Genomic DNA, 27,647 nt, shown 5'->3' on the forward strand with positions numbered 1-27,647 from the left:
CATGACTTTATATGTAGAAGACACTAAAGATGCCACAAAACAAGTTAGAGCTATTAAATAAATTTAGCAAAGTTGTAGGATACAGACAGAATCAGTACTTAAAAAATAAGATATGCCTCTGAGTAATTGATTTGAAGATAACAATATGCAATGTATATGCCATTGTTACCCCTAACTATCATGTTTGGAATTCTGGGGTTTTTTTCTCTTCAAAATAAAGTAGATTTGAATACCTGGCAAGTGCAAGGTCATGAGTTCAATCCCCATACCAAAAAAAAAAAGAATAAAATACCTAAGAATTAACCAATGGTGCAAAACACTTGTGCACGGCAAACTAAAATGTATTGCTAAAAGAAGCCAGGTATGGTGGCAGGAGGATTGCTTGAGTGCAGGAGTTCAAAGCCCCACTGGGTAACATAATGAGTCCCACTCTAAGAAAACATGTTGCTGGGCTGGGGATTTAGCTCAGCAGCATAAGCGCCTGCCTGACAAGCACAAGGTCATGAATTGAATCCCCAGTACCAAAAAAAGAAAAGTTGCTGAAAGACATTTAAAATGATAAAGAACTGGAGAGACATCCTATATTTAGCAAGGAGAAGAACTAGTATTGAGATGGTATATTGCCCAAAGTGACTTACAGATATTATATAATCCCATTCAAAATTCCACTGACATTTTTTTTTTTACAGAAATAGAAAAAAAATCTACCCTAAAATTCACATGAGACCTCAAAGGACTCTAAGAAAACAAAACTACTCTGAAAGAGAACGAAGTTGTAGGATTCACACTTCTTAATTTCAAAGTTTACTACAAAATTGAGGGCATCTGTTGAGCACAGTGATACATACTTATAAACTCTCCACCCTGTGAGGCTAAGGCATGAGGATTACAAATTTAAGCTCAGCATTGAAAACTTAGTGACATACTGAGATCCTGTTTCGATTAAAAAAAAAAAAAAAGACTTTTAAAAAAGGGCCAGAAATGTACCTCAGTGTAAAGGTCCCGGGTTCAGTGCCCAGTACTGGAAAAACAAATAAAAACCCGAAGGTAAATAGATTTAAAAAAAAAAAAAACCCTTAAGGCATTCAGAACAATGTGGATGCTGACATAAGGGGTGACTTGCATGCAACAGAATAAAAGAGGGCCCAGAAAGAGACCATTCAAAACAGTCAGTGGATTTTCAACAAATGTGTCATTTGTTGGAGAAAGAACCATCTTTTTGACAAATGATACTGGGAAAATCTGACATACACATGCAAAAATGATAACATTAGGACCTATTTTACACACATACAAAAATTAACTTTGGACAAAGACATAGGTATAAGAATATAAACTATTGAGAATCTGAGAAGAAAACAGGAGGAGAACTTCTTGACATTGGATTTAGCAAGAATTTCTTGAGTATGACACCAATCTCACAAGCAACATAAGAATAATAGATAAATAGCACTTAGTTAATACTAAAAACATTTGGGCATCAAAGGACACTAGGCGTGGTGGCACATGCCTATAATCCCAGCACTCAGCAGGCTGAAGCAGGAAGATCACTATGAGTTTGAAGCCAGCCTGGGCTATGTGGTGAGCTCAAGGCTGATCTGAACTATAGAGGGGTGGGAGAAAGGACATGTATCATCTAGAAAGTAAAGAGACAACTCACAGAATGAGAAAAATTATTTTCAAAATATTTAATAAGGGATTAGTATTCAGAATATATAAAGAACTATCATGGCAACAAAAACTATCCGATTAAAATAATAGGCAAAGGATTTTAATAGCTATTACTCCAAAGAAGATGTACAATAAACACATGAAATGATAGTATCACACATCTTTAAAGAAATTCAAATGGAAACCACAATGAGATGCCACTTCATACCTGGTAGACCAGGAGGATGTAATTGATGGTACCAATATTTGATCTCAAGCTTATTCTCTCTCTCCCTCTCTCTCTTTAACACTTTTTTTCTTTTTTCTTTCTTTCTTTCTTTCTTTTTTTTTTTTTTTTGGTACCAAGGATCAAACTCATGATCTCACACTTGCCAGGCAGGTGCTTAAGCCACTGAGTTAAATCCCCAGCTCTTTAACATTTTCTTAGACAGGGTCTTACTCCAATTCAGACTGGCCTTGAACTCACTATATAGAATGGACTGGCCCCAAACTCTCAGCGATCCTCCTGCCTCAGCCTCCCAACTGCTGGGATTCTAGGCAAGTGCCACCACACCCACCCAGCATGGTTGTCTCTAAAGCTTAGGCATTTACATGATATTTTTCTGGGCACTTGCAAAGCTTGAGTTCAGATGTGAAGTTGATTATCTTTGACTTTTGAAACTGCCCTGTCCTAAGTCTATTCATGGGAGGGATCCCATCACCACCATTTTAACAATAGCGTAATATAACCCACACTTCCACTGATGCTCAAATGATAAAATAAATGACCTCTGTATAAGCTAGAAGTGTCCTTGTTCTGCTGGATGCAGCTACTGGATGCTTTTTATATAACACACTAGCATTCACACATCCAAACAAAAGCTGTACTTAGAAGCAGTGACAACACACTCCAAGAATATAGCTGTTGCTCAAAATGTGTGCAGCAGCCTTCAGTCTGCATTTAAAAAAGAGCTTCAGTGTTTTAATTATCACTTTTTTTTTAACCAGAAGGATCAGTCCCCATATTTTTCACCCTTTTTACTCATCACACATGGCGCTCATAGACCTCTGACCACCATCACAAAACCAACTCACCCACAAATGATGAGACTGTACCTTCTGATGAATGAGATGCAAGGCAGTAGATTGCACAGGGGGCTGGGAAATCATCTGAGATTTGGAGTGATCTTAGTTAAAAGTCCTCAGATGGTATCAATCTGGCAGGTGCAGATGCAGGATTTGATCCTTGCCTACAAAATGAGGAAGAGCAGAGAGAGCACTTCAGCAATGAGCAAGAGCCAGATGGATCCCAGATGCCCTAGAGATGTCTCTCCCTACCCAAGTTACAGGTCAGGAAGCAGCAGGCCTGGGCTTCTGGGGAGATCAGAGCCATGCAGGTGAGGCAGACCCATGAGGGCCAAGGCTGGGAAAGGTAGGGGTAGGAGCGGGCACCCAGAAAGAAGGATGTGAGGCACCAGTCAGCTTGGAGTAGAGAAAAGCAAGACTGATGATAGACATTCCTGGAAAGTTGAGGGAACAGGCCCAGAATGGCTCCTAAAACAACAGGGTGCTCTGTGGCCAGGGGCTTTTGTCCAGAAATAGGATTAGCCCAGTCGGTACAGAGGCCTTGGCATGAAATAGCCTGTGCGTTTAGCCCCTGCTCTTCCTGCCACACCTGGCTGTCTCTGAACACCCCTCCCTTCAAAAGGGTGACTCACTAACCAGGCCACACACAGTAAAAGGTATGTCTGCTACGTCACCCTGGCAGTCTTCTCCACAGGATGCTCGTCCTGAGGCCAGAGTCTTGCCTGCAGGCCTGCACTTGTGACCCTTTCGGGCTAGTAAGGGGAGAGGCCAGCTGGTCAGGGGCCGTCAAGTGCTAGTTATCATCCCCTTCACAGAATTCAGGCTGTGACATACTGAGATTGCTCTTTGGTAGGACCCCAAGGGACACAGTCTTGGGAGGCTTAATAGAGGAAATATTAAATCAATGAAACCTCATTTCCAAGTTCAGTTTAGCAGCAGAATCCATTAACCTTATATTCACCCTCTCCCTTCCTCTAATAATACCAGCAAGGGGTTCAAAGGCATGATAACTTATCCTCAGGGTCAGTATGTTCTATTCAATTACTGGGGTTCTGAGTTTTCAAACTAGAAGATATATATTCATTTTGATTATAAGGAATCAACCCAAAAAGAACACTTCTTTCTTTTCATTTTGCTAGAATGCCACACAAACAGAACTGTGGATATTGGGCTGTGCTGAGATAGATGAGGGAAGAAAGGCTGGCAGAGCAGCTCAAATCAATTCTTATTTTTCTCTTCATAAAAGAATTTCCAGCAAATGGGAACAAAGTTGTGTCTGATTGGAACTGAGGTCACTCACTGGGAGCTCCCTCACATGCTCAGGTCCCCAGGCCAGAGGAAAGTGAAGTTCAGTCTCATTTCGTTTATCACATAAATTGTCAAATTCTTCAATAAAACCTGGTACAATAGCAGAAACACAGTATTTCACAGACCAAGTCATTCCCAACAGCTAGTTCTCTGGGATGGGTAAAGACGAAGACATCCATGACCCTGGTTGCAAAATGCTGAGCCCTTTGGTGATGTGCTAACAACCAGAACTGGGCTGGGGTGCTCAGATACAGCACCCTTAAACCTTCAGTGCGGGAGTAGCATATCATCCTAATGCTGTTGTCGTGGCATTTTCTCCATCCAGAAAAGGCCACCTCCTGCCTGGTATAGGACAAGGGTGAGAATGACTGAAGCCTTGATTGACAGCAGTGATAGTACAGTTTTGTAGTGTTCTCCCCAGCATATTTTTGCTGCCTAGCCACCCATTCCATACAATCTGAAACCTAAGGCAGTCCTGCTCAGAGGAGCTTCACAATCCAGTGGCTTGGTTTCTTAGCTGCTGCTTTTAACACTTCGATGTTAAATATAGTGACTTCAGAAGTAGCCAACACCAGAAAGCAAAATAGGGCATTTTGTATTCAGGAATATCTTTTTAGTGAGAGTGGATGTCTTAGTTACTTTTATTGTTTATAAGACAAAATACCTGACACCTAAAGTTAGAGAGGGAAAGGTTTATTTAGCTCATAGTTTGTAGAGGTTTCAGTCTGTAATCAGCGGACTCCGAGGCAGGGTGGCAAGGCAGAGGAGCATTACAGAGGAAAACCAGTTCATTGCAAGCAAAAAACAGCAAAATCAAGCAAGCAAGAGACCGTAACAACTTCTTTTCCTGCTTTTTAGCTAATCCAGGCTACTTAGGGAGAATAGTGCTCACATCCTTAATCTTATTGTGCCCTTGATCCTAGCATTGCACATGAATTAATTCCAGCATTACATATTCTAGATCTAGCCACTTCTGGAAGAGCCACACCTGTGACCACATGAGTCTTTTGGAGGGGGACACTTAAACACAAACCATAACAGTGGAGATAAAAAACAATGCACTTAAATACCTCCCTAACGTCAGGTATGGGTGGGGCCCAGAGGTACCTACACAAAAGTATGGCATTCTGGGGTGCTGCATGCCAGGTGTAGAAAAAGGAAAAGGGTTTTGATGAGTAGGAAGTGCATAGGAGAATATACCTAATAATATGAAATGAACCTTCTGGACTTTTACCTGCTAGTGAGGCACAGTTGGCTTCTACAAAGAAAAAGGTGGAAAGAAAAATCAATTCTATCATTCTACACAGAACCATTACTGCCTCTTGCTTCAGATTCCTAACATGCTTTATGAATGTTAATTGCAGATACTCCCCCTTTCCACTGGAGAGATGAAAATGAATTTCTTATCCTTGCTTTATAGGACATTCTTTTCTATAACTGTTCCCCATCCTTCCTCATCTCCCTTTAAAGGAAGATAACAGGGCTGGAAGAAGGAACGTGAAGTACCATTTGAATAAGTACCATTTGAATACCACCCCCCCACCCTCCCCACCCCACCCAGAGTACTTTGAGGCAGCTGTTTCTACAACTTCAAGGCAAAGTAAAACCACATAGTGCCAATGCCAGTGACTTGATTGATAGGTGCATGTGATAGATGCCCATTCAGCATCCTCAGAGCTAAGAAGAGATTGAGAATTTACTTCCGGGAGTCTGTGTAATGGATAAGGCAGACCGGCAGGCAGTCACAAGACAGTCCAGGCCAGGCTGTAATAGAGCACAACCCAGCCTAGGCATTCTGATACTTGTGCTCTGGTACCAAGTTGTTGCAAAGGAAATAAATGTGATAACCACACTGTGATAATGGATATGTGGATAGCTTGAGACCCTGATTTTTAACCCTTTGCATATATACTCAAACATGAAATTGCTAAATGTTCTGGTAACTTTAATTTTTTGAGAGCCCATTATACTATTTTCCATACTGCTTTTTTTTTTTTTTTTTTTTTTTTACATTCCCAGCAACAATGCAGAAAGATTCTCGGTCTTCAAATCTTCACTATCATTTATTGTTTATGTTGCTGAGGATTGGACCCAGGACCTTCACACTGAATTATATCCATTGCCTTTTTTATTTTATTTTTTATTTTGAGACAGGGTCCACTAAATCACTAAATTATCTAAACTAAGCTTGAATTTGTGATCCTCCTGCCTCAGCCTTCCAGAGTGATGGAAGACAGTGTGACACATGCTACCATGTTCAGCTAACATTTGTTTTGTGTGTTTTTTTTTCAGTGAATATGGGATAGTATCTCATTGTGTTTGGTTTGCATTTTCCTGATGTTTAATGATAATGAAATCTCTCTCCTATATTTATTGGCCATTTTATTTCATTTTTAAAGTAATGTCTGTTCAGATCCTTTCCCCATTTTTTTAATTAGGTAGCTTTTTGTTGTTGGGAGTGTTCTGTATTATTTTGAATATTTGCTTTTTACCATATATATGATTTGAAAGATTTTCTCCATTTTGTAGATTATATTTTCACTCTGCTATTTGAGTCCTTTAATGTGCAGAAATTTTTTAATTTAGATGTAGTTCAGTCTCTGTTTTTTGTGTTCTGTGCCTTTGGTGTTATATCCATGAAATCATTGCCAGGTCCAATGCCATGAAGTTTTCTCCCTAAGTTTTTTTGTAAGAGTTTTATAGTTTTTTCTTTTAAGTTTATGTCTTTTGGAGTTAGTTTTTGTACATGGTGTAAGGTAAGGGTCCAACTTCATTTTTTTGCATGTAGTGAGCCAATTTTTTTCAGCACAGTTTGTTGAAAGAATTGTCCTTTCCCCATTGAATGGTCAGAAGATTGTTTTGTGAATGAAATAAAACAGTGTTCATAACGCATGCAACACCATTGTGTTAGCTCTCTGTCACTGTGACATATACCTGAGATAAACAGCTTATAAGAGGAAAGTTTATTTTTGGCTCATGGTTACATAGGCTTTAGTTCATGGCCAGTTGACTCCATTGGTGGGAAGCATGAGATAGAGCAAAGCTGCTTTCCTCATTGCTACCAGAAAGCAAAGGAAGGGAGGTCAAGGCTCCAATACCCACTGTACAGATTTGCTCCTGGTAATCTCACTTCTGCCCATGAGGCTCCACCTCTAAAGCCTTCACCATCTCCCAGTAGCACCACAGGCTGGTAACTAAAAATTTGGGTGACATTTAAGAGCCAAATCAGAATACCATACTGGAGTTGTTTGCTAAATGATGCTTCTCCCATAACAGCATCATTGGTGGTTTAGCGATAGAATTCTTGCCTGCTATGAAATGAAGCTTCCTCTTCCTCCTCTTTTCTGAGATGTTTTTAGCTATTGCAGTTGATTTTTTTTATATGGGAGATTGAACCAAGGGGTACATTACCACTGAGATATATCCCCAGCTTCTTTAAAGAAGTTGTTTTTGTTTTCTTTTTTTTTTTTTTTTTGTCTTTTTCCTTTTTATCGGTACCAGGGATCGAACTCATGACTGCCTGCTTGCAAGGCAGGCACTTATGCCGCTGAGCTAAATCCCCAGCCCCTGTTTTCTTTTTTTTAAGGGATAGGTACTGGGAATCAAGCTCAGGACTGTGTACTTTCCAGGAAGGTGCTATGCTACTGAGCTATATCCCCAGCCCAAACAGTACGATTGTTTTGTTTTAATTTTTTTCCTTGAGACAGGGTCTCACTGTGTAATTCAGGCTGGCCTTGAACTAATTGTGTAGCCCAGTCTGGTCTTGAACTCACAGCAGTCCTCCTGCTTCAGCCTCCCCAGTGCTGGGATTATAGGCTGGCAATACCTGCACCAAACTTACTTTTTTTTTTTTTTTTTTTGAGACAGGGTCTCACTAAGTTGTCCAGGTTGGCCAACTTGTAAATTTGTAGTCCATCTGCCTCAGCCTCCTGAGTAGCTGGTATTACGCTGCCACCCCTGCCTAAAGTTGAGTTTTAGCAATTATAGCAGCAAATACCTTCAGAGGACCACCTGAATATTAGGCTATATTTTGAATGTTTTATATATTAATCCATTTAATGTTCCTTACAATGCTATTGGGGTAGCTACTGTATATTTCACTCAGTTTGGCACCTAAAGGTACTATATTACTAAAGTTAAGTAATTTTCCCAAGGCCACACAACTAGTAAGTGGTTGAGCCTGATTCAGACCTAGATGGTTTGGTCCATAGTCTGTGGGCTTTTACATGTTGGATGACTGTGATGGCTCAGGCATATGATGAGCTTTCCTGTTTGGCACTGGAAAACGACAGCCCATTCTATGATGTCAGTGCATAGTTCTTCCTTAAGTATTGTCTTGTGAAAATAGCATCCCCAGATCAGCTCTGTTGGCTCAGCCCATCTGTTTGGGCAGAGAAGGTAGAGGTTCTGGTCATTTCTCATGTCTTGCCAAGGTCCCTTGTTCCAGGAGAAATACAAACCAGTTTTTCTCTCTGATTTTACAGAAAAGGCAACAGATGGCTCCTTGCAGAGTGAAGACTGGACACTGAACATGGAGATCTGCGACATCATCAATGAGACAGAGGAAGGGTATGTTCCATACCACACTGCTGGGCTGGGGATTTAGCTCAGTAGCATAAGCGCCTGCCTTACAAGCGCACGGTCGTGAGTTCAATCCCTGGTACCGATAAAAAAACAAAACAAAACAAACCATACCACGCTGCTCTTGGGGAGCTCTCTTGGCTCTTGGGGTCTACTCAGAACCTGTCAGGACTCAAGGGTGGCAGGTTTGTTTTGTTTTCTTTTTAATTTATTCACTGTAACATTTAATAAACTGGCACTCTTTTTTTGGTACTGGGGTTCAAACTCATGACCTTGTGCTTGCCAGGCAGGCGCTTATGCCTACTGAGCTAAATCCCTGGCCCCAGCTGGCACTCTTGATGATTTGTTTTCTTCCTATCTTTCTCTTTCCCCCAATAGCAGTCTTGAGTTGAAGCAGTGACAATCTCTTGTTAACTACCTGCCTTGAATCCCAGGTGGAGGCTAATTGGTTACCTGGCTCCCAGTGGCCATTCATTTCTACAGCCAAATTGTCACCTCTTCCCACTTTTTCTCCCTGGCCCCTACCTTCCCTTCATAGACATTCACCTGGTTTGTTGGACAAGAGCCCCAGGAGTAGGATACTACAGTGCTCATGGAGAGAGGACCAAGTCACACGAGTTGGGGAGCGAGAAAGGGACACGTAGCACAGCACAACTGTTCGTTCATTTTTTAGCTTATGGCCTCTTGCAATTCTGGCCCATCGATCTGTTATTATGGTCATCATTTACTGTGTCTTTTTCTACATGATAGCTTTACTGTATACATATTTCTTTGGAACTGGTCTGTATAAACACTGTGTTTACTGTCACTGTGCCCTGTTAAACCCCCGAGTAATAAAGAAAACAGCTGAGGCTCAGACATGGCCACACGCTGGCCTTGATGGATATGAAGTGACTGCCTTGTTGCAGGCCCTGTTGTGTGTATGGAGCAAGGCAGATGCCCTTCCTTCTGAGAGATGCCAGTCCAGGTTAGGGAGGCAAACTGTGAACTAGATAATTAAAACAATAAGCTGGTCAGATAGGGACAGTTTTTCTGTGGAGGGAGCAGTGAGACAGAAGGTTGGGAATTAGCAATTTTAAACAGAGTAGTAAAGGAAAATCTCTTAAAGAAGGTGACCTTGAACAAAGACTTGAAGAAGTGAAGAGTGAAGACTGTTCAAAATAAGAACTGTCCAGGTGGAAGAAACAGCAAGCTGGGAAGTCCTGGGACAGAGGGTATTGGTATGTTTGGTGCCCAGGGTCCCAAAGTAGAGTGACAAGAGATAAAGGTACCTGGAGATAAGGTCAGAGATGTGGCGGGGATCTGGAAATACAGGGTTGCTTAGTTACTGTTCTTGTTGCTAAGACAAGATATCCAACACCCAAAGTTCAAGAAGGAAAGGTTTATTTAGCTTACAGTTTGTAGAGGTTTCAGTCCCTAATCAATTGGCTCCAAGGCAGGGTGGCACATGGCAGAGGGAACAGTTCATGGCAGTAGAAGACAGCAAAAGCAACCAAAAGAATGAGACAGACCTCCTTCTGTGCCTTATATTATGTCCAGTCTTCCAGTATTATGGTGGTACCAATCCAATCAGGTGACTGATCCAGCAATCACCCACTCTTAATCGCAACACTGCTGTATGAATCAGTCACACGCTCTAGATTCAGGCACCTCTGAAAAAATACTATGACTGCGTGAGGTGTTGGGGGAATATCTAGACACAAACAGTTATAGCCTCGTGGGCACCAAGGTAACTGTAGCTTCAACTTGAGGAGAGAGGAAGGTACAGAGGACCAGAGCAAGATAGTGGCATGCTCTGACATTAAATGATCACTGTCCACTGTGTTCAGAATGGCCTGGCTGCTGGCTGGCCAAGAGCAGCCAAAGCAGCGGATTGTTACATCAACTGTCCTGGTATGAGGTGATGGTGGGCTTGTCCAAGATAGTGGTGGGGGAAGGAGGGAGAGAGATGTCATTGCCTGCTGGCAAGGTTCAGAAGGTGGCAACTGTGGAATCTGCTGATGTAGGATGTCAGCAGAGTCAGAATAACTATAAGGTTTGGGGCCTAAAGAGCCAAGGGAGGAGCTGCTGCTTCTTGAGGTAGAGCAGAGTGAGGACAAGAACCAGGACTAGATCTGAGCTTCCAGTTCAGTCCCCAGAAAGATGCTCCTCTGGTGACAGCACAAATGACTCTGGAGTTGGGTAGTCTTCTCTGACCCATCTTTATACTAGGCTCGGCCTGGCCTCTTTTCTTCATACTTTCCTGGATTCTTTTCTTCCTCGCATTCCTCTCAGATGCCGCTCATTTGCTTGTTAATTCAGCTCATTTGGCTTCTGCAGGGAGAGGGGTAGCCTCCTAGGATGGCAGGGTGAATGTGCCAGGCCCCCATGGAAGCTGACCAGCAAACACTGGCTGGGCCTGTCACTGAGGCCTGTACTCAATGCCGTGGGCACAGAGAGCAAGGCAGGTACAGCTGCTTCCCGGAGGGACTGGCTTCAGGCTGGGAAGCTTGCAGGAAGAGAAGTATGCCTCATAGCTCAGGGCGGCATGAAAGAGACCCACTAGTTGGGGGATACACAGGGCATTGCTCAAATACCTATATGACTTGAGGGCTGGAGGTCCAGAAACCCTGAAATCTCCTTCCAAAGTCCACCAAGTCTGGTAAGCGGTTTTCTCAGCACTTTGAAGAATACGTGGTCACCCTTTTCCCTGCTATTCATGTGCTTTGAGTAATTCTTGAGGGATTTATGTGTGTGTTTCTTCTGTTAGGTGATTGTCTAAATTTCTTCCCTAATTTTCTTTCGAAAAACTCAAAAGTTGGGCTCCTGGTAGGGTAACCCTGTCCAATAATTCGCAGCCCTTGCTGAGGGGCTTTTGGCCGTCTATTTCCCTGGCCGATCTGTTTCTCTGGCCATCTCTTTTCCCTGGCCCATCTCTTTCTCCAAGTGATTCCCGTCATTCACTAGATCTTGATTTAAATTTCATTTTCCTGATCTCTTCCCTCTGTTACATGATTTCACAGTACACAGTCTTGGGGCTGGGGATTTAGCTCAGTGGCATAACTGCCTGCCTTGCAAGCATGTGGTCGTGAGTTCGATCCCTGGTACCGGTAAAAATACAAAAAATACAAAAACAAACAAACAAACAAACACAGTACACAGTCTCACACTGAGGCTCATCTGTGTGATATTCTGTTAAGTGTCTGTGTTGCCCTGCAACTCTCTAGTCTGTGAGCTCCATGAGGGCAGGCATTCCATCTGTTTTGCTCACCATTTTATCCCCAGCACCAAGCATGGAATGCACATAATTGGGTCTTGATAAATATTTGTTAAGTAAGTGAATAAATGAATGAAGTCCCAGAAGCCCTCACAATCTGATGAGGAACACAGGCATGTAAACATAATCATAACACAGCATGACAAGGACTGTAAGAGAGGGGGAGAGAGGATGCTGAGAGAAAAACACGGAGAGAGATAGAGGGGCTATATATAGCTACAGAGACAGGGTAACCCATCCAGTTGTCACCAACCAGCCCTGGGGCTACCAGCTGCGAAGCCTTCTTAGAGGAGGTAATACTCAGTGGAGTCTTCTAAGACCTAGAACTCCAGGGCATCAGTCAGGGAAGTAGATGAATAACATGAGGATGGAACCTGGAACTGGGCAGCAGTATATGCAACATGTGCATAGGAAGTATGCATAATTAGATGTGCACAACCTTAGCATCTGCCCAGGTTGGCAGCCTAGATCATTGCTCCCTGTCCTGTTGGCTGTATGTGCTATGCCGTCTCCCTGTGTCTCAGTTTCTCTCTCTCTCTCTCTCTCTCTCTCTCTCTCTCTCTCTCTCTCTCTCTCATTTTGAGACAGGGTCTTGCTATGTAGTTCAGGCTGGCCTTGAACTCACTATGTAACGTAGGTTGGCCTGAATTTGTTCCAGTCCTCCTGTCCTAACCTTCTTTTTTTTTTTTTTTTTTTTTGGTCTTTTTCATTTTTATCGGTACCAGGGATCGAACTCATGACCACCTGCTTGCAAGGCAGGTGCTTATGCCGCTGAGCTAAATCCCCAGCCCCTGTCCTAACCTTCTGATGGAATTACAGACATGTGCCATCATACCCAGCTTCTTTCTTGTTAACACAGGGTCTCTCTATGTAGCACAGACTGTCCTCAAACTTGAGGCAATCCTCTGATTAGAGGTGTGTGCCACGATGCCTGCTACTTTCTTTATTTATAAAGTGGAGCTATCAATAGTAGCTCTCTCACAAGGTTATTGTAAGGTTAAAAGAGCAAATACATTTGTAAAATGGTACATAAATATATTCCACATCTGTGTGTGTTACCTTTCTATTGCTATGGTAAACACCTGAGGTATTCATTTTAAAAAGAAGAAAGGCTTATTTTGACTCACAATTTTGGAGGTTTCAGTGTGTGGTCCATTGACCCATTGGCAGCACATAATAGTAGAGGAGGCCATTCATTTCATGAAGGCTGGGTAGCAAAGAAAGACAAGAAGGGGCTGGGGTCCCTATATCTCCTTCAAGAGCATACCTCCAGTGACCCAACTTCCTTTCCCTGGGCTCCACCTTCTAAAGGTTTTCTACCTCCCAGGATTTCCAGAGGCTGGGGACCAGGCCTTTAGTACGTGGGTCTTTGGGAAGCATTCATCATCCAAACTATGCTGTATAACGAATTTGCTGTTTATCCTTTAACATGCTCATGACGGCGCTGTAATTTGTATGTCTCAGAGCCATAGCCTGAGCTACCAGTGTTATGAGCCACTCACTGATGGGCAGTCATGTGTACACCATCAGTGGTTCAAGTTAGCAGGAATGCGTTAATTATTTCCATTGCCCATGGTTGTCATCATCACTTTGATCTATGGTGTCAGTTACCTGGCCAGTCCTAAGGAATGATCTCTGTGTCCTCACTGTCCTGACCCTGTCTGCCATTCCCTGAGCACTTTGCCATATGCCAGGCCGTGTGCCCAGCTCTAGATTGCATCATCACACACACACACACACACACACACACCAGAAACCACATAAGGTAAGACAGCCTGATTTAGTGACAAGGAAAGTGCAAAGACTGCAGTGCAGTAGGAGGAGAAATGCGGGGTTCAAGTCCAGGCTCGCTTGGCTCCAGCCACTGAAGCACTGCCTGCCCTTGTCATATTTATACAAAGCTTTTTTCTTTTTTTCTTTCTTCTTTTTTTGTACCGGGAATTGAACTCACGATATCATGCTTGCCAAGCAGGTGCTGTGCCACTGAGCTATATCTCTAGCTCCTAAAAAGAGCTTTTTCTGTAGGAGACTGTGAGCACATATTGGTAAGCCACTCCCAGCTCTCTCCCTGGGCTTTCTCCAGTGTCCAGGTCTGGAGTCACTCCCCACATGAGGAGTGCTGACACCACGGCCTTGTGTGACGGTTCCACACTCAGTAACCATGAGTGTCTTGCTGAATAACACACTCTGGAGTGTTTGAGACCTTGTTTACCAGGGCTCACCCCCAGACCTACCAAACTGGGGCATACACATGTGGATTTGAGAACTGTTCCCCAGGTGATTCTGGTCTGCATCTTTGATGAGGATCTGCTGACCTGAACCATTTTCATAACCATCTCTGATATTCCCCAGCTCACTGAATCTTTGTGTGTGCTTCAGCCTCTGAGCTAGAGGGAAAACTGGTAAATGCAGGAGAGCAAGATCATTGCTAAGGCAGTGAGGTTTGTGGAGGAGGAGCAGCTGTGTGTGTGTAAGATGGGTGGGGATGAAAGAGCTGCTCAGAAAAGCAGTTGAAGAACAAAGAGGTTTCAAGCTACAAGATGAGTGGAGAACTTGCTATGGCTCTCAGAGTTTGGTGCCTCACACATGCCACCCTATCCTTCTAATCCTTGCATGCTCTACCTTGGCCCTCAGTACCTCTGCCCTGTCTGGGCTCCAACTCCAGCCACCTAGGCTGTGGCAGCTCTTCGAAACTTTGCAGTTCCTCTGACCACACTCTGTGCTCCTCTCTGAATCTTCTGTCCTGGGGACACAGCTGACAGCCTGTGGTCTGTCTGGTTGCCCTATACTCCAAAGAACTGTGAGTACTGGGCCCTGATAGAACAAGCCCCGTGAGCTTGGAGACTGTTTCCATTGTCTTCTGTGGATATCCAGGAGGAAAAGAAAGAGGCTGTGCTGGCAGCTGCAGTTCTGGGATGACTGTGTGCTGGCAGATCCCTTGAGAGAAGAAATCAGTTCATGTTCTTGGCAAGAAGCTGCTGACTTTCACCAACTCAGCCCATCAAAGCAGAGAGCCACTCAGGTCCCAGATTTGCGGAAATCAGCATCTGTGCTTGAAAGCTACAACCATTCTGCAAATAGCTTAGCCAAGGCACATCCCTGTTCTGTTAGTCCTTTGACATAGGAGCCAAGAATTCCTGTAGGGTAGTTATATTTCAAATTGGGAATGGTAAATAGGGGGTTTGGGCATTTAAAAAATTTCTTTCAGAAGCTTTTCTTGCCTTCCAACTTATTGTATCTTTTCTCTCTGAATTAGGCTGATTAGCAGAGCTTCCACCTTTCCCTTCCCCTGCGTCCTCTCACACATCTGAAAGGACTTTTTCATTTGATAGAGTAAAAACATTTAGAACTTCAGGAATAGTAAGTCTCAGACTTTCATTCAATCTAGGAAAGACTGAGATACAATGAGATATCTTTAGTGGAAAGCTGGAGCCCACTTGTGACAGCAAAGGACTGGCCTGTAGCCACGTAGGAGTTCTGCTGGAACACAGTGAGATGGGGCATCAAGGGACAGGGCTACATGCCAGGGGCAGCTCTTAGTCCACAACTTTACTGAATTCTTAGGAGAATAAATTTTTAAACCCGTTAGACACAAAAGGTCCATATAGTAGATATGCTTAGAGGGCTGGCTCAGAATCCTAATCTTAGGTGTAATAGTAATTTTAGGAAGAACTCATTCACGGTGCAGACCTTCAGCTTAGGAACAAGTTCTTGAACAAGACCTGTTTGTAACTAAATACTGCTGTAATTCTCCAAGGTTTCCCATGGGAATCTGCATCAGCTATATAAGCTCACAGTACATAAGACCCTTGGGTTTTGAGGAAACTCACTAAAGATTTCTCTGGAATTCCATGGAGTCCAGAAAGAGCAGAGCATCCAGGCCTCAGCATGTATCTGGCCTTTCTGTCTTTCACATCTCTGTTGTGGTTTCTCTAGAAAAACTCTTCAGTGCTCCCATACACTAGTGAGATGATGGTGAACCTTTTAGAGATGAGCACCCAAGGGGTAACCCAAAACCCACTTATTTATCACAAAGTACTAACTCTGAAATTAAAACCAAATACTGAGATTCTAGTTTAGAAAAAAACACACATGTGTTAACATCTTTTTTGTCTTCAAAGAAAAATGACACACATGCCACATGTTTGCCAGCACTTCTCCAGTGATTTAGTTACTATTTTGAGCAAATAACACTGGCATGTGATTCAAAACTCAAAAGGTCTCAAAGAGGTGAGGCAGCCTTGTGAAAAACATCTTTCCTTCTCCCTCAACCACCTGGTTTCCTTCCTGAGAAGAAGCTTTTTTACCAAGTTCTGTTGGCTCCCTCTAGAGATTCTCTTACTGCCACACACACATGCTGTGTAAAGCATTTGTTGTCCTTTTGACATGCAAATAGTAACATCTCTTATGCACTCTTCTACAATGATTTTATGCACTTTGATTTTTGAACCATAACAATGCATAATCCTTTTCTGCAGCTGCATAATATTCCTTTGGGTAGATAAGCCATGATAAAATTGAACCTGTTTCTTTTTGGTGGCCATTCAACTTTTTTCCTCTTTGTTGGTACCAGGAATCACACTTACAATCTCACACTTGCCACGCAGACATTGTGTCACTGAACTATATCCCCAGCCTCTAGTTGTGTTTTCTTATCTTTTACATTTAAAAACATGCTACATGAGCCAGGGGTTTAGCTCAGCGGCGTAAGGGCCTGCTTGGCAAACACAAGGTCGTGAGTTCAATCCCCAGTACCTGAAAAAAAAAAAAAAAAAGAAAAAAAACATGCTGCAGTGAATAGCCTTGTATGTATGCTAGCTGACACAAATTAGAGGTGACGAGGAACCCAAAATGGGACTTGTGAGGATTTTAATATGTCTGTCTGTTTCTCCAGGCCAAAGGATGCCATTCGAGCCCTGAAGAAGCGGCTCAGCGGGAACCGAAACTACAGGGAAGTGATGCTGGCACTGACGGTGAGTGCTGCTCTCCTGTGGTGGGAGACCGGGGAGCCTTACGCTTATGCCCTAGCCACACTCACAGGGTCTTCCCTCTGCCCACATGGTACAGCCTGCAAATTGCTCTGGGCCAGTGCTGCTGGAGTCTTGCAGAACTTTCTGATCACACAGAGTCTCAGGTTTCCCGCTGTCCTTTGAAGCAGGGGTAAATAAACTTCAGTTTGGTAAATGTATACATACTAGTGCGTGGGTGGCACAGTCCTTGGAGAAGCCCAGAGTGGAGGAGCCAGAGGCTGTGGGGAGCCTCTTCCTGCCTGCCAGTCTGCTCTGAGACTCTCGGGGTCAGTTATCTCCTTAGGAAAATGTTGACTTCCACCTGTCTAGTTCTCGCCCCAGACTATGGTAAGCTTTTCAGATGTTGATGTTTATAACTACTTTCCCAAGTAGGTTTCATTATATCATAGGGATAAAGAGACTGAGGCTCAGGGAGATGTAGCGGTTGTGCAGTTGTCACAGCTAGTAAGGTACCGAGCTGCGGGTTGCCATCATAAAGTGATCTTTTGTTCAGGTAAAAGCTGAAAATAGCTGCAAAGTTAGCCAAGTGACTCAGGACAAACAGATCAGATTTTTCCCTTCCTAAGATGTCAGAAAATTAAAAGGGAGACTTCAGGTGCTATTTCTGTCTTGAAAGCTAACAGATTTTCAGATGTGGCAAAATCTGGGCGCAGTGTGTTCTCATAATAGAAACTATAACAGGTCAGCATGTCGACTTCTCTGTGGGTTTCAAATAGTGGGTTATTTATCCAAGACCGTCATAACATGCTTCCCTTTAAAGCAGAGTAACCGTTTGTATTTTCTACCCAAGTAAAAATTTGAAACTTAGTAGGAAAATTGTGTATGCCAGGGAATTGGGATTTGAATATTAAAGGAGAAAAGGCTAGTTGAAAAAGAGAGTTGAACATTTTTATTTATTCCTCAGAATTTGAGCCACAGTGTTCCCTAAACCCAGAGTAATGCCCAAAATGTGTAGTTCTCGGTAACTGTCACTGGAAAATAAGCTGTAACATGTCAGGGCATTTTCCTGGTGTTTAACACTTCTCTGTATGCCCAGCTTTGTGGTAACTGTCTTGAAGGAAAATCTGCATTTACTTGCCTTACTACAGCAGGGAATGGTGCATATCATCTACTCTTCCTGATTTCTGTTTCAAACCCAGTGATGCCTTTGGGACAGAGCCATTGCTCCTGCACCCCAGGCCCTGCCTAGCATACTTTGCATGGTCTTGTTTCTGCTCTTTGATGGCTTCCCTTACCCTGTTGGTTGCTCTCAATCCCCCTGCTTGTGGCCCTTCCCTAGTTTCATGTTACCACATAAAGGGTGCTAATATTTATCCAAAGCAGGAGTTAGAAACCCTTAAAGACTATCTACTTGAACTTTCATGTCTATGGTTGAAACTTCTGCTTCTGATTTCCTAGAGACCCCCTACTTCATGGGCTTTGGCTGTATCTCAGAAGATTGTCACTGTATATTTCCTGCCTTAAAACCCACGGGGACAGATTTACCAGGAGCCTTTTTAAAAAGGATGGCCTAAAATGGTCCTTGCCAACCCAAGGAGCACCTCCTACATCACCTGCTTGGATAGGCATTGGCCTGCTCTGTAGCCCATGCACCTCTGGCCAGGGCACACTGACCTGGAACCTGCTGTCTAGGACTGATAGACTTGCTCCATAACGGCCAGAAGGGAGGCCTAGGAGTTGAAGTGGAGCTCCAGGTGCCCTGCCACCTGCCCATGGCCCACCCTTCTGCTTTCAGCCTGCTTCCCTGGCCTTTGCTCTACCCTTTCTACCTATCTCTCATGAAATAAGTGTCCTTCCTGTCACTGGTCTTGGCCCAGCAATTACTACCTGGATCAGGGGGTAGATTTAGAGAATCCTAGAGAAAAGGGAGCCTATAAGCCACTTGAAGGCAGGAAGAACACTCTTTCCTGTAGGTCACTGAGAGAACCTGAATGCTTAGCATCTTCTGGTTACCCAGAATCAGGCATAAGCAGAGGCTAAGAAGTAGAAGTATTTTCTTGGCTAAGTTAAACCAATAGTGACTCAGAGGCCCTGGGGATGGTCAGTTTGGAGCTCTCCTGGGCAAGCTGAGTGGAGTGTGAGATCTCTGGAGGCACAGGCAGCAATGGAGAAGGGAGTGATTCTGGCTGGTGCTAAGCTGCTGGGTGCAGGACAGCCTTACCCTGGCATCCCAGGTTAAGTTATATGGCACCTTTGAGCCTCAGCTTTCTCATCTCTAAAATGGGGTTATACTCTACAGGATTATTTCAAGGAACAAGAGCAGGGACAAAAATATATAGTAGGTGATGCCTGTTGTCTAAGGGGCTCTCAGCTGAGGTCGCTCTTAGAGAAAAGTGATAAGGGGGCCCAGTGCCCTCAGATAAGTGGAAGGATCAGACCTCCTGGGAAGGCTGACTAGAGTTTCTATCCTGCCTTTGACACTGTGCCACAATTTTCACCTAGGCCAGTCTCTTCCTCTTTATAAGCCTCTTAACTTTAAAAAATGAGTAATATGATCTGCTTAAAGAGAACAATCAGTTGTGAGAATAAAATTAATATGAAGTGGAGGGATCTCTCCTAGTACCTGGCATGTAGCCAGCGTTTAGGCAGTGTCACAATTCTAGACTTTCCTGTATTCAGTGCCTTGTGAGGGTCTGAGCCAGCCCTGAGGAATGCCTGTGTAAGCTCTCTGTGGTCAGATGAGTTTCGGCAAATGAGAATAACCAAGGCAGTCAGAACTGTCCTCTGTGGCTGGGGGTGACCTCCAAGGAGACATGTGGCATGGTGTGGAGAGGTGTTTGGAAAGGGCCAGATGAGGTTGGTTCCAGAGAGCTCAGAGGTGAGACACTGTTTAGGATTGGCGAGGCCCTCTCACTTGGACCTCTGAATTCCGTGGTGCCTCCCACCTGTCCTGTGAGAGAGTAAGAAGCTGTTCCTTTACTAAAATGCGTTCAGCAGGCTTATGAAATATAATCTTATAATCGTACTTGTCATTTACTGTACCTCTATTCTGTGCAGGCACTGCTGTGGTGTTTACATATATTTCCTCTAATCTTCCCAACAGTCCAGTGAGGGAAGGCTCATTGTCCCTGTCTTTCAGAAGAGGAAATAGAGACCCAGAGGAACTTGTACTGGCCCATTCGGGGAAGAAATTTCAAACCCACACTGGCTATCTGATCAGAACCCATATGTCAGTTTTTCTGAGCAGCTGAGGCTTGTGTACCTCCCTGACAAAGGAAAAAGAGTAGGGTCTGATCCAAACATGAACTTAAAGCCAAGTAGCAGCTGAGGCTCACAAATGATTTGTCAAAGGTGGAAGATCCATTATCATCGCCAGTTTTATTTGCAGAAGCAAAGGTGTGAGTGTGAGTGAGTGTGTGTGTGTGTGTGTGTGTGTGTGTGTGTGTGTGTGTGTGTATTTGCTTCCTCATGCACAAGGACCAGTAACTCACTAGGCAATTCAGGCTGTCACAGCAACCTCCTCCCGTGACAGAACCTGTGTCCCATTGGCTAATGTCTCATACCCAGAGGCCCAGAGAGAGGAGTTAAAATGCTAATTTTTAGGGACTGCTCAGTCATTTTGATTCCATTAAAACACCAGCATCCTTATGCAAAACTGGTGCCTCAATTACCAATTAATTGCCTGATTATTGTGCAGGGACAGAAGCTTTCAGTCAGCAAGGGGCTGCTGTCATCCCGGAGGAAAGGCTGAATTAAGAGTATGGGAATGCATGTGCCTTGGAGGTTTGGTTCTGGAGGAGGTGTGTCAGACGATGATCTAGGAACAAGAGCAGGGTGGGGTGGTGGAGGAAAACTCAGCCTCCTCAGAACCTGCTGTCTCCTCCATCTCCCACAGTGGTGATTTCTTGCCCTTCTCTCCCCACCAGGTGCTGGAAACGTGTGTAAAGAACTGTGGTCACCGCTTCCACATCCTTGTGGCCAACCGAGACTTCATTGACAATGTTCTAGTCAAAATCATCTCTCCCAAGAATAACCCTCCCACCATTGTGCAGGACAAAGTACTTGCTCTGATCCAGGTAGGTTTCTTGCACTCGGTTGTAACAGAGCAAGATGAGGCCTGTGATGAATCCTTGTGCTCTCCTCCCATTTGGAGGAAAATATGGAGACTTCTGGGATGTCAAGACTAGGTCTCAGAATGACCTAGTCTCAGAAGTCACGCACTGTTTTTTGTTACATTCTATTTAGAAGACAGTCAAAAGTGGAAATTAAATTGTATCTCTTGAAGAGATGAGAGTGAAAGGATTTGTAGACTTGTTTTAAAAAACCATCCCCTGGGGAGCAGTGTGTAATGAAGAAAGTCTGAGGCTAAACTTACAGGGACCAGGAGTTGAGGTCAGAGAATGGGCAGGGCTTGTTGCCTGTGTGTGCTGAGGTTGGGCTTGGTCTTGAAGGCAGTAGGAAGCCACTGGAGGTTTCTGAACTGGGCTATGCACAGACCTGAGTTTTAGACAGAGCACTTGGTGATAGGACTCATCAGTTTATAAGGATATCCACCATAGGTTAGTCAGCCATAATGGCCGAGGTGAGCCAAACCTGCAGGAGCCCAGAGGAGATGGGAGACCAAGCCAGGGGTAGGAGTGGGGCTTTAGCAAGAGCAAAAGAGGTAGCCAGATAGTGAGTGGCTGAGCAGGTAGAAGCAGTGTGGTCACAGAGTAGCTCTCGAGGGTGCTGGGCATGAGACTTGAAAGGCGCAAGATGTGCCAACCAAGGAGCCATTGCCTATACCTGGCCTTGCCAGCTTTTGGAGAAGTCAGGTCCTCTATAATTCAGGTGCACCTCAAAGGTCCCGGGCCATCCAATTTAAACCGTGTGCATACATTTTTGTTCTTGTTCTCTTTCTGACTTCACCTTCTTTTATGGTCATCAGGCATGGCTTTGCTAACTTTTCTATTGTCTGCCTCGTTCCTGTTCCTAAGAGCCTAGAGAAGCAGTGTCACCAGAGTCCAGAACAGTTTATGTGGAGAGTGTGTGTGCAATTGCAACAGCAAACAGAAACACCAAAAGGACACTCAGGATTTGGAAGCAGATTTAGGATCATTTCCAAAACCAGGCCCTGATCTCTGGTGATCTAGGGCTTGTATGGGATTAGCAAGCAGGAAGTACAGAGACAGAATGGTTTCTCAGTTGGGAACTGGGTCTTACAATATGCATTACAGTGACAAGCTGTTTCTAAGAAATAAAAATAACAGAAACTGCAATCAGAACTATTACCTGGGCAAATATCTGAAGTATACTGGCTAGGGGAGAGCATCTTCTGCTACATAGTATTTTTGTTCTTGTTAGCAAGTGGATAATTGTGGCTTGGAGGAGGGAGGAGGAGAAGTGTGGGTGTCAGAGTCCCCTTCCATGCTTCTGCAGCACACCCTCTCATCAGCACACAGGAACTTTAGTTGCTTCACATCCTTACCAACATACTGTGTTTTCTGTCTTCTTCATTGTAGCATACCTGAGGAGTATGGAGCATTGTGTCAGCCTTTCTTTTAAACTGCATGTTTACTGCACGTGCATAGACTTGCTTGTCAGTATTCCCTAAACAATACAACATAACGATTATTTATATAGCATTTACATTGTATTAAGTCATGTAAGTAATATCTGATTTTAAGTCTAGAAATGATTTACTGTGTACAGGAGGATATATGTAGGTTATATGCAAATATTATGCCAATTTATATAAGGAACTTGAACATATTTTTTCATATATTTATTGGCCATTTGTACTTCCTCATCTGAGAAGTGTCTGTTCACTTAAGATGCCTATTTGTTAATTGGGTCTTTAAATGCAGAAGGTCTAATTTTTGAGTTCTTTATATATTCTAGATACATACTATTCCTTTGAGGAACAGCTTGCAGAAATTTTTCACCATTCTGTAGGTTGTCTCTGTAGGTGGTTTCCTTTGTTGTGTAGAAGCTTTTTAATTTGTTGTGATCATATTTGTTGATTTTTGATATCATTTCTGGTACTGTACAACTGAGTTTCTATTCAGAAAGTCTTTGCCTACACCTGTGTCTTCAAGAGTTTTACCTATTTTTTCTTCCAGCAGATTAAATGTTTCTATTTTAATATTTAGATCTCTGATTCATTTTGCTTTTAGTTTAGTATATGGTGAGAGATGGTCTAGGTTCACTCTTTGGCATGTGGATAGCTAGTATTGCCAGCATCATTTGTTAAAGACTCTTTCCTCCAGCAAAAGTTTAATTCTTAGTTAGCATTTTCAAAGATAATGTAGCTGAATATACCTGGAATTGTTTCTGCATCCTCTGCTCTGTTCCAGTGATCCACAGTCTGGTTTTTGTTTGTTTGGTTTGTTTATATTTTTATATATTTTGTTGCCAATGCCTTGCCTTTGTTGCCTAGAATTGCTTTTGCTATTCTTGGTCTCTTCTAATTCTATATGAATTTTAGGATTGCTTTTTCTAATTCTGTGTGAAATGCTGTTGGTATTTTGATTAGGATTACATTAAATCTGTATAACAGTTTTAGAAGTATAATCATTTGGACTATATTGGTTCTGCTTATCCATAAACAGGCACTATCTTTCCATTTTTGTTTTTGTGATATCTTCTTCTATCTCCTTTTTCAATGTACTATAGTTTTTTGTGTGTGTGTCTTTTTCGTTTTTATCAGTACCAGGGATCAAACTCACAACTGCCTGCTTGCAAGGCAGGTGCTTATGCCGCTGAGCTAAATCCCCAGCCCCTGTACTATAGTTTTCATTGTAGAATTCTTTCACTTCCTTGGTTATGTTAGTTCGTAAGTCCTAAGTATTTCAATTTTCTTGATGCTATTGTGAATGGTGTTAATCCCCTAATTTCTCTCTGCATGAGTTTATTATTGGTGTACAGGAACGCTATTGATTTCTGAGTATTGACTTTGTGTCCTGCTGTACTACTGAATTTGATTATTAATTCTAGGAGTCTAGGTGGAGGTTTTGGGGTCTTCTATGTAGAGGATCATGTTATCTGCAAATAATAATGTGACTTCTTTCTTTGCTATCTGTATTCCTTTTGTTTCTTTCTTTCATCTAAATGAAGTGAGCAGCTTAACAGGGCAAACTGAATCTTGCAGATGATAGGTGGCCTAGGCACAGCCCAAAAGAGTTTGAGCCAGCTTTTGAATGTTGTGGATGGCATCGGCCCTCAACTTTCCTTTTTAGATAAGTAGATCAAACACTTAAAAAGTTTACAGTGATGGGGCTACTACCCCACCACCACCCCTGAAGTTCAGTTGGGGTCCCTGACAAAGACGGAATCATGGATCTGCTTGCTAACATCAGACCTGAGCCCACACCCACCCTTGGGTGCCCTGAGGGTCAAGGCTGTAGCCAAGTTTAGGGGCTGGAGGCAGAACTAGCTCCAAAGCAGCTTTTCATTTGTTTGTTTACATTTCTGTGGAGCTGGGAATACATCCCAGGGCCTTGGACATACCAGTCAGGCGTACGAGGCGTGAGCAACACTACCATCCTTAGAGCAACTTTTCTGCTGTTTTCTATGCCTATAGAAAAAGGGGTGATGGAGCTCATCCTTGTGAGTCTGCATGCCCCAAGCCTACCTTTCCTGGCTCCCTTCCTGGTGTACTGGTCACAGTGTATGTCAGGGTACAGCCAGTCATAGAAATAGCATTTCTAATGATATGCCTTTGCCACCAGCAGCCCTGTGGGCCAACTGTAAACAGAATCCAGCTAGTCCCTCCCCCTTCTTCCCTTCATCCTCCATTGCTCTCCACATTGAGGTTTTGTGTCTTCCTTTAACCATTCCATCCTCCCCAACTTCCCCAAGAAACAACCCATCAGGCCTATGTCATCCCACAACCTGCCCCCTCAGAACACCAGAAAGCCATCCTGCCTGTTCTCTGAACGTGAGCCCAGTGTGTAAACCCTGCATGGCGGGACGATTCTGGGTCTATTCTCCTTATTTAAGTGTGAGGGGTGGGTGGAGAGATAGGCTGAGAGAAGACAGGCTTAGTTAGCAGCTTGCCTGTGTTCATTTCCACCCCAAGCACTACAGCCTTCTCTAACCACCGTTACACCGTCATCCCTAAATTTCCCCTTGCCTGGTCTTGCATGCCTTTCTCCCTATCCCCACCTCTTTTTCATTTTTCTGTGGGGCTGGAGATCAAACTCAAGGCCACATGTGGTAAGCACTCCACCTTCACTTTATCCCCAGACCTTGTGTGTTTTTGTTTCTTCTTGTTAAATGCCACTTGATGAGAAGACAAGTGGGCTGCTCCTCCTCTTACACCCTTCAGATTTTCTCTGAGCTTGTTTTGAGGAACAGAAATTAGGTCATGCTGGAGTACCCTTGACCTGCTTGTGCCCCACCCCTTCCTTGCACCCTAGCAAAGAGTCTAAAAATACTCTTTCCACTGACAACTCTTCTTTCCATTGAAGAAAGTGAGCTGTTCGTGGTGGGACAGGAATGGAGCAGGAGGGCTAAGAGGCCTGGGAGTTATATTCTTCAGAGGTGTCAGAAAGCTGGTGGCTGCCTCAAAAATCCAACGGAAGTTTGACCACAGGATTTCCATCAGCGAGGGCCCACGGCAACCTTCTGAGTGAACATGCAACCTCTTGGGGACCCTGTCACTGAGAATAAGAAGTCCAGGCTAGATATAAGCAGAATAGGACAGGCATCTCAGAGCCCTTAGTTTAAATTTGCAGTTGTCTATTGTCTGAAAATTGATGACTCAAAACCTTGTCAAAACCCTGAGAGATGCAACAGTGACTAGGATGTAGTTCACGATGTTGTCTGAAGTCTGGTGTATAATCTGACGGAATGAAGGAAGTGGCGCAAACTGATCGCTCTCTTTTATTCCCCTGATTAGGCCTGCCTGTTAGCCCTTCAACCTCCAAATACTGTGGCTACAGGCAGGAATAGAGGAAAGTATATAAAGAGGTTTCCAGTAAGGAGGCTACTCAGTCATCAGCTGGCCAACTCCTATGACAGGGAATCCTGAGACAATGTGCTGCCACTACTGTGAGGCTTGGCTTCCTGATAAGGCCATCACCTAGAAGACAGCTGCCTCCCACCCTCTCTGCCACTTCTGTGCTTCATATTAGGGACACAAGGCAGAGCACACCTCCCGAGGCTTGACATGGCTCCCCAGGGCACTCCACTGGCTTAGCCTTCCAGAAGTCCCCTGCTTTATCGCTGTCATGACAGTCTGTTGACAGCCTAAGTGACCATTTTTTTCCTATTCTCTGAAGTAAGAAAATGAGGATGCTTAGTAACCATGAGAATTGAATTCAATTTACTCTGACAAATGTTGACTGACTGCCTTCTCTGTGCAAGGACAAGAGACTCTGAGTACCTTCAAAAGGTAGCTGACCTGTTGGGGGAGGGAGGAGCACAGTTATCTAGGCATGTTCCAGAAAGATGCTGGGGACATGTATCATCTCTGGATTTCTCTCATCTCCACATTTTCCCGTATGACTATTCCTTTAAAGCCCCTCCACCTCCATTTGTTCCTGTGTTGGCATTAGAATCTTATTCAGTGGAGATTGCTGTCATGAACATATGCTCTGTTAGCAGCCATCTCACCCAGGCTGCACAGGGGGCCCAGACAAGGTCTGGGATTGTGGCAGGTGGGGACAAAGAACGCTAGCCAAGACTGCTTAGCTGCAAATAACAGATGCCAACTCTGCCTGCCTAGGCAAGGAAGAGAGCTGTCCTGACAAGGTAGACCCTCCCAGAAGCCCTTATTACCCAGGCCAGGGGTGTGATTGGACCTAGAAAAGGACAGAAGGGACAAAGAAAGCCCTCCAGATCCCCTCTTTGCATGTCTGCACCTCTCAGCACACTATGTGTGCCTTTTCCAGAACCTCTGCCTCCTGGCCCTGAGCTTACATGTGGGTTGTTCAGGGTCCACATTTACAGAGCACAGTTGCCTTACCCAAAGAGAAAGACCCAGGGCTCTGAGTCCCAGGGCTGAGCGCCTTGCAGGAGGGAAATCTGATTGACTCAACCTGGGATGTATGATTTCCTTCCAGATCCCTGTTACAGCTGCACCATGGAAGATGGGGCCACTGACTGGAAAGGATAGCTAGTTCTTTAATTTTGCATCTTATTTCTTCTAGTTTGAGTTGGATAGGGATCAGGGGGAACTGAAAGGAGTCCCTAGAACTGCTTATACTCCCGTGGAACAGGAGCATGGAGTGGCACCAGGAGGACTTACCTTCCCCAGTACACTGCAAATATGGACTTTGGACTTGAAAGGGTTTTTTTTTTTTTTTTTTTTAAGTGTTTGTGTTTGTCTGATTGTCTGGTTGGTTGTTTTGTGCGATGGTTAAGATGGAACCCAAGACTTGGGTGTGCTAGGCAAGTGAGCTGCACCCTGGCCTGTAGATACTCAAGTTTCGAACCTAAGCTGGAACACCAGAGCATTTTGCATGTGGAGTCACAGAACTCAGCTATATTTGGAATGAGGTGGAAGGCAGTGGAGCAGCTTGTTGGGAGCCAGGCTCTGGGGAACTGAGGATGGATAGGGCAGGCTGAGGCAGCAGGACTCTCCGGCTCATCCTTCTGAGCAAGCTCTGTAGTCACCTCCTGCCCTCCTCAGAATCCAGAAGAAATATTGGCCAAGACAGGGTGTTCTGATGCCACGGTGACTTTAAGTTCCTAAGTATGCAAAAATTGAGTATATACATCAAGGAGAGTCAGGCTGAGCTGAAGCTGTCCCACTTGCTAATGCTAGACTGGGCCAGGCAAGTTCAGCTTCAGTGTTACACTGTTTATAGTAA

At 43.9% G+C, this 27,647-nt stretch overlaps 1 protein-coding gene across 9 annotated transcripts in view; it reads left to right on the top strand.

Moving 5' to 3' along the window:
* Tom1l2 (target of myb1 like 2 membrane trafficking protein) overlaps positions 1-27,647 on the top strand; it is a 113,778-nt gene that overhangs the window by 51,019 nt on the left and 35,112 nt on the right. For 8 of the 9 annotated variants that reach the window (XM_063242266.1, XM_063242267.1, XM_003465959.4 and 5 more), the window contains 3 exons: positions 8,529-8,613; positions 16,776-16,854; positions 20,778-20,927. In XM_063242266.1, the coding sequence (XP_063098336.1) occupies positions 8,529-8,613; positions 16,776-16,854; positions 20,778-20,927 (314 nt within the window). The remainder of the gene's footprint in view (positions 1-8,528; positions 8,614-16,775; positions 16,855-20,777; positions 20,928-27,647) is intronic. The other variant, XM_063242271.1, reaches the window with a different exon arrangement.

This window comes from Cavia porcellus, unplaced genomic scaffold (assembly GCF_034190915.1).
Source record: "Cavia porcellus strain 051 isolate PalLab524CR breed Dunkin Hartley unplaced genomic scaffold, mCavPor4.1 scaffold_32, whole genome shotgun sequence".
Taxonomy (NCBI): Eukaryota; Metazoa; Chordata; class Mammalia; order Rodentia; family Caviidae; genus Cavia; species Cavia porcellus.